Consider the following 14,597-nt stretch of genomic DNA (forward strand, 5'->3'; position numbering starts at 1 on the left):
TTGAAATTCCACATTCTTAAGGCCTTTATCATAGTCATTCTCTTCCATGAGAAATGGGCTACTCTCTCACCAGATGTGAAATCTCCTTGCTTTCATTGCCAGAGGTATCCTGATTTCACTTATTTTATTCCATCTCATAAACACTATTTGTGTACTTGTTTCTCCTCCTCATAGACTGTTGTTTTCTAAAAGATAGGGCATGTTTACTCACTGTTTGAACACCGGAACACCATGCTTGCTAATATCAGTAATCATTAATTACTTGTTAAAATGATTGTATAAATGTGACTATTTGAATATTGTAGGACTATTTGTGTACTCGTAATGTAAAAATATTATGAGATCTCTCTGAAGACAAAGTTGTTTCCAATAGTCAGTTAGAAAGTATCATTTTTACCTAATAAATAGTTGAACTGACTGATGCATGAAGAAAGTAAAGGATTTATTCATAGGAAAACCCTAGTCTCTGACAGAGCTGGGAGAAGATACCAGGTCCTTTATAATCCTCTTTTCCTGTTCATTTTAAATAGAGCCCTCTATATGCATGCAAAGTCCTGAAATCATTTATTAAATAGATTCAATCTCTCGTTTTCCTTAAATCATCACTGATTTGAGCTCACTGTTTTCTCAATTTAGGCCTAAGAAAATTATGGCCAGATATTCATTCTCTAATTAACCTAAAAGTGAACTATATTTCATTGCTTGTAGGATGGTATGGGAAATCTGAGAGTCACCAAGAAGGGAATTCGACTTGAAGGTATATCTGAGTTTCTACTTCCATTGTATGTGAAAGAAATTCATTCCCGAAAGGTATGTGATACTGGCTTTGGCTTACTGTAAAAGATAATTTAGAGGTTATGTTTTAGCTTGAAAGAGGAGGATCCAATCCCTTTATCTTTTCATTATGTATTTAGTTTCCTTAAGCAAAAGACCTATGTGAAGAAATCAAAACAGTGAAACAGTGGAAAAACAGTGGAGAAGGTTAGTTTCAAATGGACAAATCAGAGAACCATTTTGATCTAAACTGCAGTGTTGCTTTTGTTAGACTATAAAATTTGCCCCTCTGTTTTCATTGGATGTTAAATATACACAGCTATAGTTATTCCAAAAGGGGCATTTCATATGTCTTGAATAATTTTTGAAATGATTTGAATTAGTGATTTTAATTCAATATATTGTACATCTTTTCAGTTTTAATGGACATACATTTTCTAAAAAAGATTACAAACTTTAAATTTAGAAATTAAATTTATTTCTGAATGTACATTATTTAAAACAGCTAGAATATTTATTCTTCAAATGTGTGTGTGTGTGTGTGTGTGTGTGTGCTATGTGTGTTTTATCACTTAGCAGCATGCTTAAAAATCAAAAGATTATAGTTTAGTCATTGTTTTGGCTTAAGTATCACTTCACAGAATGTAGTAAATATCATTGGTTACATCAAAATCTTATGGAGATCTTTCAAATGTGTTAGATGTTCCCTTGAGATGTGTGCATATGTGTGGAAATAAATTTGTGACAGAAATAATGGAAAGCTTATTTAATACAAGTTCAAAAAATATCCTTATTTCATAAATATGAAAGTCTATTTTAGACTAAAGTAATGTTTTAATGTTACCAATATAATAATTAGTAAATGGACTGTACAGTAATCATAATTTGAATAATTTGCTTCAGAGCTATTTTTTTCTCTAAATATCAAAGTGGAAACAAAACAAAGGATTGTTTTACATAAAACTTTTAATTAGGATAATTATGTTAACTTTAAATATTATTTTTTATGTGCAAACTGACACATCTTTATTAATACACTATTGACTGCTTACTGGGCACTAGAAATTTTATTTTGACACTCCTTTACTTTTGAGATTTTGGTCAGATGAGTAACACAGTAGCAACTTGACCTTAGCTAACTAAACTCGAAAAATTGATTAAACTTAAAAAGTTCGATGTTTTTGCTTCATTTTGTTTTTACGAAAACTGAAGAAATAGCATGTTACTTATATTACCAGTAACCTTTTCTCGATTGGGAGTCGTTACCATTAACAGTAATTTACTGAGTTCTTGTGTTTGGCACTACTAAGCAGTGTAAGATGTGAAGAAATGAAAACTTTTACATGGAAGTGAAAAAATTGTTTAACATAAGAATAAGGTGAGAGTAATCATAGGCACAAACGTTGTTGAAAATGCACCCTATTGATATGTCCAGGGACAGCAAAGATGATTTATCTGTGAAGCCATTTAGACAACTTAAAGATGGTAAGGCCCTCTGCCAGCAGATGGTCATAGAATTTATCCTCTCGGCCAGGGCATTTTTGCAACAACAGGTGTAAACTAAGATTCTCCTAGAAGCTTGGATGTGTGTTGTTTCCACCTATGGACCAATTAAGAAAGAGTCCACTAACTACAGCATTAAAGGGTGGGGTGGTGGCTATTGGGCTTCCTAACCTTTATTCCCGGGAGAGCTTCCCTCAAGTTCACAAGCATTTCCAAAACCTACTGTATTGAGTGAAGACTGTCTGCTCCCTTTCACACCCTCAGCCTTGTTGCTTGTCTTTCCTGTCTCCTCTCTTCACTGTCTGCCAAAGCAGAGGCAGGGCAGAACAGCAGGAGGCGGACAGGAAATCTGGTTTGGGAACAGAAATAGAAGGAGATTCATTTACTTCTTGGAAAAATTCTCTATTCATACACCACCAACATAAATATTTGAAATAAAGAGAAAAACATTTTATAAGCACTTCCCACATTATGATTTGCTTGTCCATGAATTCCTGCAGTTATTCTCTGGCATAAAGCCTGTTCACTGTTTTAAAAAGACAGCCACAACTTCCCTGAGCTTTATTTTTCTCATTAATAAAGTGAGTTTGGTACAAACTTACTAAAATGCTTAACTCTTAGGTTAAGAAAGAACACAAAACCTTCAGTAATCGTTGTAGAAATAAGATTTTAATTGAGAACATTTCAGCTAGACGTTTCGATCTTTCCACCCATTTTCATGTATTCAAATAATTTTTATGATAAAATTACAAAGTTTCTGTAGTTTTAAAGTAAGAAAGTCTATTAAGTTCAAAGTGCACTTATAAAGATTAAATTAAGCTAAGAAAAATACCACTGTGTTCAACAATTTTGATTTGCCTGTGTGTGTTTTACCTCCATTAATGCCAGCCTGTTGTCTTCCTTTTATTTAGCTACTCTGACATACAGAATTTTCTTATTTAAAGTTTTTTTCTGGTTATGTAAGTATTTAATCCTACACATGGAAAGGTAATAGAGAGATTTCCATTGGGTAGAAAACGCAGTTGCACAGAAACAAACATCTAATCAGCTAACCTGATAAACTATGGACTGGATCTAGTCTACAAGCTAACTGACCCTCCCCCCGCCCCCTCCATATCTATAGATATTTGAAGTTCTATGATTATCCATAGCTGTTTACTCTCTTCTTCATGCTTTTCAAAAATCAACCTTTTCTAAGTTGGTCCAGCAAAACAGTACACAAAAAAACATATTATAGTCTATCCTGGGAATATCTTAGACTGCAATGCATCTTTCAAAATTAACATTATTTTCAGGGAGGAATTACTCACGGAAGATATGTGTAGGTGAATATATAGTTTTCTTCAGACGAAAAATACAAAAGATATGGAATTAGGGATACCTGTCATAAATGATAACAATGGTAACATTCTGAATCATCTTCAAGGCATATGTTCTAACATTAGGGCAAAATCTTTAAACTATTAGTAAATTAGGACATGTAATTATCAGACTTTACAAAATATATTATTGGGATATGTTTTCTAAGGTTACATAGTCCAGGGTATTAATGTGGTTAAATGACATGCATTTCACTGATTCTTACCAGCAAAATTTGCATCATGCAGTTTTCTAAAACCTCATTCAGTATTACCAAATTTCATCTGAGACTAGCTTAACAGCCCTTTTTTTTGTTTTTGGGGCTTTTTTCCCTGTCAAGGATCCTTAGTTAGTTAGATGGTGCCTCACCACTGCTACTGATCCCAGCAAATAAACTGATAATTTTGTCAAACTACTACCAGATAATTTCAATTCCAGTATTTTCACAGCAAAGCCAAGTCTTGAGATCTTAGGACTCCTGTGTTAGCAAGAGGTATGAGGAATGCTCTGCTGTCCCTTCGTGTAAATTTCACTTGGCTTGCAAGCTATGATGCTAGCTCAGTTCTTCGTGACAACCACTTCTGCACCTTGTGTGTTCAATTTTTTTTTTATAGAGTTCAGATACAAACCATGGAGCACAGCAAAGATCTTTCCTGGTTACACAACTTGCCTCCTTATCTGTCTCTCTCAGCTACCATTGCAAATCTTCTCTATGCAAGTTTCTTTTTCCGATACAAACCAGTTCATAAAAAGAAATATCTGAAAACTTCCATATCATTTTATTAACATCATTATTGTATTATCATTTTACATTTAAATGTTTAAAGTAGGTGAAATTTAGGATTTTACAGTAGTCTTTATCCAACGTAACCACAATTCGTCCCAAAATCTTTACCCTCTGGAAAAAAAAAAAAAAAAACTGTTAACATTGGTGAACATCATTGCAGTTATGTAATTATATATCTGCACAAATAAGAAGATACAGAGAGTACATGTGATGTACATGGACAGATGTGTATGGTATTTAAAATTATATATTCATAATTTAATAGGAAAAGTAATGTGAAATAAATTAGAAAACTACTGAACTTAAATATTTATTTACCACATAAGTTTTTTGTTGTTTTTTTTTTAAATAAACTTGTCTTTATAGTTAAGAATAACAGATTACAAGTACCATTAAGAAGCTGGGTGCATTAGCTCCATGTTTTAATTTCAGACAGAGTTCATTAACTCCCTGCAGTATAATTTGAGGTGATTAGCTCCTCTTCAGTTTGTCCTCACTCCTCTTCATTATCAGTTTTTTAAAATTATATTACTTTAACTTTGTCAGAGTTCATAATATTTACATTCTGTTCTGTAACTTTAATTGCCTTGGAACTTTGGTCTTAATTCTACATAGTTGAGGGGTCTTCGAAAAGTTCATGGACAGATTCATATTATTTTATTTTTTTTTTAATTTTTATTCACACTGGAAAATTTATTACAGTGATATAAAAATAGTTCATTATCAAAAGATCGATTTAAAAAACCCAGTGATATCAGAAAGAGAGAGAAAAAAAAAAACCTTTCAGTCTTAGTCAAGTCAGTTAGACTTTCACAAATTCATTATTATTCAGCAAATGCAATTTCTATTCAGAAATAAAGCAATTAAAATAGCTTTTTTCATAGTTTTTGAATACATCATTTCAAAACTGTCAGTCTTCTTAAAATAGCTGTAATTGTTAAAATAATGCTGTTAAAAGAAGTGAGTAATTAGGCATTAAGAAAAGCTGTAGAGCACAATGGTTTATAGATGGATCCCTGAGCCCAGGCTGCCTGGCTTCAAAACCACTGTGACTTAAGACCTCTGATGTTGGTCAATTCATTACACCTCTTTGTGTCTCTCTTTCCCCATCTGTAAATTGCAAATAATAGAGTTGTTATGAGGATTAGTAATGTTTACATATGTGTACATGGTACACAGTCAACACAAAGAGTTTGTTAAGCAAATAATTAGCAACATTTTAAAGGTCTAAAATTAGTAACCAACCAGGTTTTCACGAGTCAAAGGCCATGTTGCTCATTCTCCCAGGCACAGGACCTGGTATTTCTCAGTCTCAAGTACCCTTGGGAAAATAAGTGTGTTAAGAGTTGGGCCAATGTTGTCATTCTGGTCCAAAATTTGCAATTAATGCATTGTATTCAGATCTCTCTACAAGAAACATTTTATCCTAATGGAGAGATCAACTTCTACAATGGCCAGAGGGAAAGAGGAAATAGTAAGTAACAATATAAAAATGTTGTAAGTATTGTTCATAGGCAAACATGAGTAATCATAAAATCAATATCAACACATATGAAACAATGTTGACAATATGAAAACACTCCATTCATAAAGTACATTAAAAATCCTGATGAGAGCAATAAGAAGAAAGCCTGTGGTTCCTAATAACTGTAAATACATTTTCACATTGAAATTCTATATCTCAGTAAAGGTAGTTCGTAAGACCAAACATTTTGATGGGATGGAAGGCAACCAGAGCAACAACTGACATGAAAATGCAACCATCTGGTTCATAGCTCAGAGATCTAATACTTTAAAATTAATATCAGATCTATTCTGTCATCAAATAAAAACAAATCTAGACTTCAAGACTTCATTTAAAAAACACTATTACAATAGGGCGGAAGCTCCAAACATAAGATCTGCAGCATCTCAGAATCAAACAGAAAAATGTTATTCTTTTATAGGGAGGGGTAAGCAGGCTAGTAGGAACCTTTGTGGAAAATTGGGCAAATGAGTTGAGAGTTCGCAGAGAACCTGATCAGGCTGTGGTCAGCTGGTTCTCGGGAGGTTCTGCATTTTAGGACTTGCTCAGACTTAGGGCAAGCGAAGTTCTGGGTATAGGCTGTGATATGCTGTGACTCAGTGATTGTTGTGACTCTCCCAGAGAAGGTTAGAGTATTTTGCCATCATTTCTTCTCAGCCAGGTAGACTTGTAAAAGGTGAGTCTGGGGGATTGTTGCCCACCAAGCTCAGGCACGGGAGGAGGAGCGGCAGGGGCGATGGTGCCTGGGGTTCCTGCGGGCTGGGGATGGGGTCATGGTGTGGGTGGGACATGCGAGAAAAGGTGGACTGGGTAGGGCCCAGCCACCCTGTCCTCCTCCCTGGAGATGCTCTCACTGCCCCAGGCCGCCCAGCGCTGCACCCACCCCCATCAATTATCCATGTTATCTTCTATTTTTCCACAAACTTCTTGAAGTACCCAAGTAGGTGGCTGCAGTCCTCATCACTAGCCCTCCCAGCAGCTCCTCTCCCCTCCATCTTTCTTTTCCTTCCTTCCCTCCCTCTCTCCTTTCTTTACTTTCTTCCTTCCAGCTGCCAATAGCCCCCAATACCATAATTTAATAGTCCATTTTTTCCCATATTGATTTAAAATATGACCTTTCTAATCCACTGTGTTCTCAAATGTACTTGGCTTTATTCATGGTCGTCTTACTCTGTTCTACTGATATACTTGCAAAAAACCCAAACTTTAGCTGTAAGGAAGGTTTTATAATTAGTATAGCTAATTCTTTGTTACTATTCTTTTTCAAAAGCTAAATGCTTATTCATTTTCTCTTCCAAATAACTTACTAATCAGGTGTCAAGTTTTCTAATAATTTCGTTTGGGAACTTAATTATGGTTACATTTAATTTGTGGAGAATGACAAATTTATCATATTGAGTGTTCCTATCTAGAAACATGGCTTTTCTATCATTTTTTTTTTTCAGGACTTCCTTTGTGTTGTTCGGGAACATTCCTAACAATCTTTTTCTTATAAACATTACAAATTTCTCATTAATTATTAGTGGTTCTTATTTAGTATGTGAATGGGATTTACATTCTTTTTTTTTTTATTGGCCTTTGTGCTTGTGTAGAAAAGATAGTCTGGTGTTGTGAATGTAATCTGGCCATTTTCTTGAAATTTTGTTATTTCTATATATTTCAGATCATTTTCTTGGCTAATCAGACATAATGATTTTTAATAACAACTAATATTCAGCATATACTAGAGCTCTGGAGTGTAATTTTGGTTTCAAATCCTGGCTGTCACTTAACAGTTGTGACTTATAACCTTAGTTTTTTCATCTGCAAAGTGAAGTTCATAGTAGCCCCTAACATTTTACAGACCACCCTGCTATGGTTATTATTAGATGAGATAAAAGTGGTAAAACCCTTACCACGATGCCACAACCAAGAAATATTATTGCTTACTATTTTTACTGAAAGCCAGAAGTTGTACTAAATGCTTTGCATATTTTAGTTTATTTAATCCTTAGTATGTAATGAGCATTATTGTCAAGGAGAATATATTTTGAAAGCAGAGGTGAAGGATTTAACCACAGATTGTATATGGGATGTGAGAGTAAAAGAGAATCTAACAAGATACCCATATTTTTTGGTCTGCCAGTTGTCACTAACCAGTGGGGAAAAGTTAGAAATGTGGGAGTAGGAGAAGATTAGGAGCAGAGTTTTTGAGTTGTTAATTTTGTCTATTAGATGGGAAGACAGGTAGATATATTAGTCTGGATTTCAAGTTGGAGGTACAAACTAGATACATAAATCTATATAAATTTATGTTTCTAGCCTACAAGTATAAATATACATAGATGAGGCAGGAATACCAAGGATGGGAGTGAAAATAGAAAATGTAAGAAGTCTATGGGATGAGTCCTTGAGCATTCTTAGTTGATGAGCTTGGAAAGAAGTAAAAGAGCCAACTACAGACTAAGAAGGAAAGTGAGTGAGAGAGAAAGAAAACCAGAAGAGCACGATGTCCTGAAAGCAGAGAAAAGAATGTGTTTCCAGGTTGAAAGAGGGAACAGCTCTTTTTGATATTTCAAGTAACACGGAGACTAAAAATTTATCCTTCTGTTATTAACTTGATTACAGTTTAGTCAGAAATATTGTTTTTTCCCAACATATGTAGATATCTATCAAGATGATTTGTATCATTTTCCTTACTTAATATATTGAGTGAATTCCATGAAACGATATCTGAATGCTGAAGCATCCTTTTATTACAAGAAAGGACAAACTTTCTTGTTCAGAGGTAACAATCTTTTAGTAAAGGTGCATTAAGCTCACTAATATTTTGTTTGGGGTATTTGCATATGCTCAATTTTACTGTTTTTTTTTTTCTATATGCATTTTGGTTTTTTTTACTATACTTAGTTTTTCTTTAATATTTTACCAGCCTCAAAGAATTCACTGGGAAGCTCTAATATTTTTCCTATGCACTAAATCCATTTTAATAACATAGGATTACTTGTTCTTAAAGGAATGGTTAAATTCCACCACGAAATTGTCTTGTCATTGTGACTATTCAGGGGCAGTCTTTGACTAACTTTCTAATTTTTTCTATGTGGATCAGTCTCTATCATTCAAACTTATGATGACTCACTTTTATTAATTTTTATTTCCATATAAAATTATCCATTTTCTACAGATATATCCTTTAATCCCTACTGTTGTTTCTTTGTGTTTTTCCTTCTTTTTTATTTAAACATTCTGAACCATGAATTATCTTTCTTTTTTTTTTTACTTAGAACAACTTTTGGGTTTAATGGATTAAATCTTTTATCAACTTTTATTTTATATTTTAAAATTCTTTTCTGTTTTTTTTAATTGTTATTTACCCATTGTCATTTTCCTGCTTTATTTAATCAAATGCTTGAGTAGTTTATTTTCAATATTTTCTGTTTCTAGTAAATGTATCTAAGACCATGAATTTTATATTGACTGTTTAGACCACATCTCATGTGTCTGATAATATCTGAAAGTTTTTCATTTATAAATCGTTTCTAATTTTCACTTTGATTTTCTTCTAATTCAAAAGCAGTTCCAAAAAAATAGGTTAGTATTTAAATTTCGTATGGATTAAATTTGCTTAGACAGCCTTTTTGTCTTTATTACTTTGTATTAGTGTACACTTTTCATTAGCTTCATAGAACTCTTCAGCGTTTTTAATTATGTTAATTTGTCATTCAACTATAGTACTGAACTATAGAAATAACTGTAATCTCCATGAGTCCAGGGACCATGTCCCTTTCCATCACCAAAATATGATCCAGCAGCTAATCTACAGTAGGCTATGAAAATTTACATTTCTTGTTTTTAATGACTTCTACATAATGTAATTTATTAACCTTTAATTTGAAGGGATTTAATTTGATTTTGACAACTGCCCTGTGAGGGGGGCAATGTAGATAATTTTACTCCCATTTTGTAGATGAGTCATTTTGAGACAGGAAGTTTAAGGGGTATGTCCAAAGTCTGATGACTCCAAGGACAGCCAGACCAAATCTCAAGTCACTGCTTCTTCCTTCACGTACCTCATCTGTGTAAAAGTGGCTTCTACATTTTCTCCCCTCTGAACAGGCTATCTTAATTAATTCATAGCAAATATTTACATTCTCTCTGACAGCGTTAAAAATAATGGGTCTTTATTTTTTGCAGTTTTGAAGAACCTAGCCCTCTTCTGTTACATTTGCCAGACATCTGCAAATAATTCATCTAAGCCACATTACAGTGGCCATGTTTGCAGTTGCTGATTAAGAGATATCAGTAAAGAATACAGAAAAGATAGCACTCAATTATACAACAAAATGCTTTTCAACATCTTTAAGATCAAACAGCTTTAGTTGGATCTACTGAAAACTGAGAAAAATGTTTAAATATAAAAATCAGCAAATATTTATATGAAATTTTTAGGTGACTCACAGGTGCTCTTGAACCAACCCATGTGCCCACTGGTATAAACTCTCAAACCCCCCAGGTATCTACTGATTATAATTTAAAAACCTTTAACATTAAATTTTGCACCGTACAAAGCATTTTTATGCATATTACCTTACTTAATCTATACTGCTATACGTGAAGAGATATTGTCTTCATTTGTATATGGCAACTCAGCTGCCTCAAATCATGCAACATAAAAGTCTAAGAGAAGGATGCTTCAAAAAGTTTGTGGAATAATAGAATTAAAAGATAATAGAGCACCAGTTATTGAAGAGGCAGTCTTTTCCCCAATGCAGATTTTTGCTGCCTTTGTCCAATATCAGATGGCTGTAAGCCTGAGAGGTGATTTCTGGGTTCTCAGTTCTGCTCCACTGGTGTATCGATATGTGGAAGAATGAAATTAAATATGCACCTCTCACAATATACTAAAATCAACTCAAAATGGATTAAAAACTTAAGTAGAAGACTTGAAACTGTAAAGTTACTAAGGAGAAATATAGGTGAAACACGTCAGGAACTAGGTCTGGGCACAGACTTTATGAACATGAGCCCAAAAGCACAAGCAACAGAAGAAAAAATAAACAAACGGGACAATATCAAACTAAAAATCTTCTGCACAGTAAAGGAAACAATCAACAGAATGAAATGACAACCTACAAAGAGGAAGAAAACTTTTACTAACTATGCATCTGACAAGGGATTAATATCCATAGTAAACAAGGAACTCAAGCAATTTCATAGTAAAAAAAACAAATAACCCTATTAAAAAATAGGAAAAGGAGCTGAATAGACATTTGTTCTTTTTCTTTTTTTTTTTTTAATTTTATTTTGTCGATATACATTGTGGCTGATTATTATTGCCCATTACCAAAACCTCCCTCCCTCCTCCCTCCCCCCTTCCCCCACCGATGTCCCCCCTGTTTGCTTGTCGTATCAACTTCAAGTAATTGTGGTTGTTATATCTTCTTCCCCCCCTCCTGGTTTTTTTTTGTGTGTGTGTGTGTGTGTTTGTGAATTTATATATTATTTTTTAGCTCCCACCAATAAGTGAGAACATGTGGTATTTGTCTTTCTGTGCCTGACTTGTTTCACTTAATATAATTCTCTCAAGGTCCATCCATGTTGATGCAAACGGCAGTATTTCATTCTTTTTTATAGCAGAGTAGTATTCCATTGTGTAGATATACCACATTTTCCGTATCCACTCATCCGATGATGGACATTTGGGCTGGTTCCAACTCTTGGCTATTGTAAAGAGTGCTGCAATGAACATTGGGGAACAGGTATACCTTCGACTTGATGATTTCCATTCCTCTGGGTATATTCCCAACAGTGGGATAGCTGAGTCATATGGTAGATCTATCTGCAATTGTTTGAGGAACCTCCATACCATTTTCCATAGAGGCTGCACCATTTTGAAGTCCCACCAACAATGTAGGAGAGTTCCTTTTTCTCAGCAACCTCGCCAGCATTTATCGTTCAGAGTCTTTTGGATTTTAGCCATCCTAACTGGGGTTAGATGGTATCTCAGTGTGGTTTTGATTTGCATTTCCCGGATGCTGAGTGATGTTGAGCATTTTTTCATATGTCTGTTGGCCATTTGTATATCTTCCTTAGAGAAATGCCTACTTAGCTCTTTTGCCCATTTTTTAATTGGGTTGCTTGTTTTTTTCTTGTAAAGTAGTTTGAGTTCCTTATATATTCTGGATATTAATCCTTTGTCAGATGTATATTTTGCAAATATTTTCTCCCACTCTGTTGGTTGTCTTTTAACTCTGTTAATTGTTTCTTTTGCTGTGCAGAAGCTTTTTAGTTTGATATAATCCCATTTGTTTATTTTTCCTTTGGTTGCCTGTGCTTTTGGGGTCGTATTCATGAAGTCTGTGTCCAGTCCTATTTCCTGAAGTGTTTCTCCTATGTTTTCTTTAAGAAGTTTTATTGTTTCAGGGTGTATATTTAAATCCTTAATCCATTTTGAGTTGATTTTAGTATATGGTGAGAGGTATGGGTCTAGTTTCATTCTCCTGCATATGGATATCCAGTTATCCCAGCACCATTTGCTGAAGAGGCAGTCCCTTCCCCAGTGAATAGGCTTGGTGCCTTTGTCAAAGATCAGATGGCAGTAAGTTTGTGGGTTGATTTCTGGATTCTCTATTCTATTCCATTGATCAGTGTGTCTGTTTTTATGCCAGTACTATACTGTTTTGGTTATTATAGCTTTGTAGTACAGCTTAAAATCAGGTAGTGTTATGCCTCCAGCTTTATTTTTTTTTGCTCAGCATTGCTTTGGCTATGTGTGGTCTTTTATTATTCCATATAAATGTCTGGATAGTGACATTTTTTCAAAGGAAGACATGCAAGTGGCCAACAGGTACATGAAAAAATGCTCAACATCACTAGTCATCAGGGAAATGCAAATTAAAACCACATTGAGATATCACCTGGCTATAATCAAAAAGATGGTGAATAGCAAATGCTGGTGAGTGTATGGAGATAAGGGAACAGTAGTGCACTGCTGGTGGGACAACCACTATGGAAAACTGTATGGAGGTTTCCCAAACAACTACAGATAGATCTTCCATATGATCCCGTAATCCCACTTCTGGGTGCATACCCAGAGGAATGGAAATCATCATGTCAAAGGGATACCTGCACTCTCACATTCATCACAGCCAAGATACAGAATCAACCTAAATGTCCATTGATGCAAGATTGGGTAAGGAATCTGTGATATATATACACCAAGGATGTCCATTGATGCAAGATTGGGTAAGGAATCTGTGATATATATACACCAAGGAATACTATTCTGCCATAAAAAAGAACAAAATTCTCCCATTTGCAACAATATGGATGAGGCTGGAGAAACTTATGTGGAATGAAATAAGCAAAGCACAGAGGGATAAATACCACATGTGCTCACAAATAAGTGGGAGCTAAGAGAGAAAGAAGGAAGGAAAGAAAGACCACAGTGGTGTGTTGGACTTGCAGAGGGAGAGAACATAACTAGGATACAAAGTGGGGGGGGGGAAGGGGAGGAGGGAGAGGTTGGGGATAATTGGGTGGGGAACACGGGGTACAATCGCAATTTGTGGTAATGGGCGTGCTGCCAGTATGGATCTGGCCTTCACATCTTGAGTATGAGCGGTGACAATCAGCTTTGTATCTCATGAATATTCATAACCAATAAAAGAAAGATAATACAAATCTTTTCATGAACTTTTTGAAGCACCCTCATACTGTGACTAAAACTTAGACCTTCTGATCCCAATTCATTGCTTTTTAACAATTCATCACACTCTCCACAGTAACATTTTCCCGTATTCTTCAGGAAATCCACATTTCTATTTATGTGCGTAGAATTCAAGGCTGGACTCTAAATGGAGTTCTACATACAGTGTATTTTTTCTGGAGATTACTGTATTGTCTCTCATTGGTGGCATCTCTTAGACACCACTGACACTTTATAAGAGTGAAGATCCCCTAATCACTTCAAATTTAATTGCCTTCATAGAAAAAACTTGAAAAGTTACCTCTAGTTTTCCATCTCTCTCTCCACTACTATACACACACATAGCTCTATACTTATGCTTTTGCCCAAGAAAGATAGAGCATACCTAGAACAATAACAACAAAAAAGCACGTGTCAGCTCGGGTTGCTGTTCCATACAGCTTTAGACTTGTATGTGGGTCACAACCTATTGCAGAAAACCGGAAATGGGAATACCTTAAGCAAAGAGTGAAACTGAGATGCTAGTCAATAGTACACATCTTTAAATGCCTTAAAATAATCTGATACAACAACATAATCCAGTGTTGGGAGTTACCTGTCCTAGAGTAGCACAGGTAATTAAGTTTTGAGTACCTGTTAATTCATATTGAATAGCACTTGGTACCAATTATTAATTACTTTTTACATATTAACTGCTACAAGGATACTTCAAAAAGTTCATAGCAAAATTTGTATTGTCCTTTAATTCTATTTTTCCAGAAACTTTTTGAAGTACTCTCATATGTGAAGGGCCTGGCACGCAGTCTCATCTCCTACTCACAGCACCTTGTGTGGAGTAGACACTAGCAAGCTTGTTTTACAGATGAGGAAAAGAACGTGGCTCAGAGGAGTTCTGTAACATGCCTGAGTATCACAGGAGCAAAGTTGAGGGGTAGAGATGCAAAGCCAGGTCTGTCTGGCTT

The 14,597-nt window shown here is 34.8% G+C and overlaps 1 protein-coding gene across 2 annotated transcripts in view; it reads left to right on the top strand.

Annotated features, from left to right (window-relative positions):
• Nucleotides 1-14,597, top strand: part of SGCZ (sarcoglycan zeta) — a 477,366-nt gene that overhangs the window by 247,979 nt on the left and 214,790 nt on the right. For both annotated transcript variants that reach the window (XM_063077240.1, XM_063077241.1), the window contains exon 2: nt 709-810. In XM_063077240.1, coding sequence (XP_062933310.1) covers nt 709-810 — 102 coding nt within the window. The remainder of the gene's footprint in view (nt 1-708; nt 811-14,597) is intronic.

Source organism: Cynocephalus volans, chromosome 13 (genome assembly GCF_027409185.1).
Source record: "Cynocephalus volans isolate mCynVol1 chromosome 13, mCynVol1.pri, whole genome shotgun sequence".
NCBI classification, from domain to species: Eukaryota; Metazoa; Chordata; class Mammalia; order Dermoptera; family Cynocephalidae; genus Cynocephalus; species Cynocephalus volans.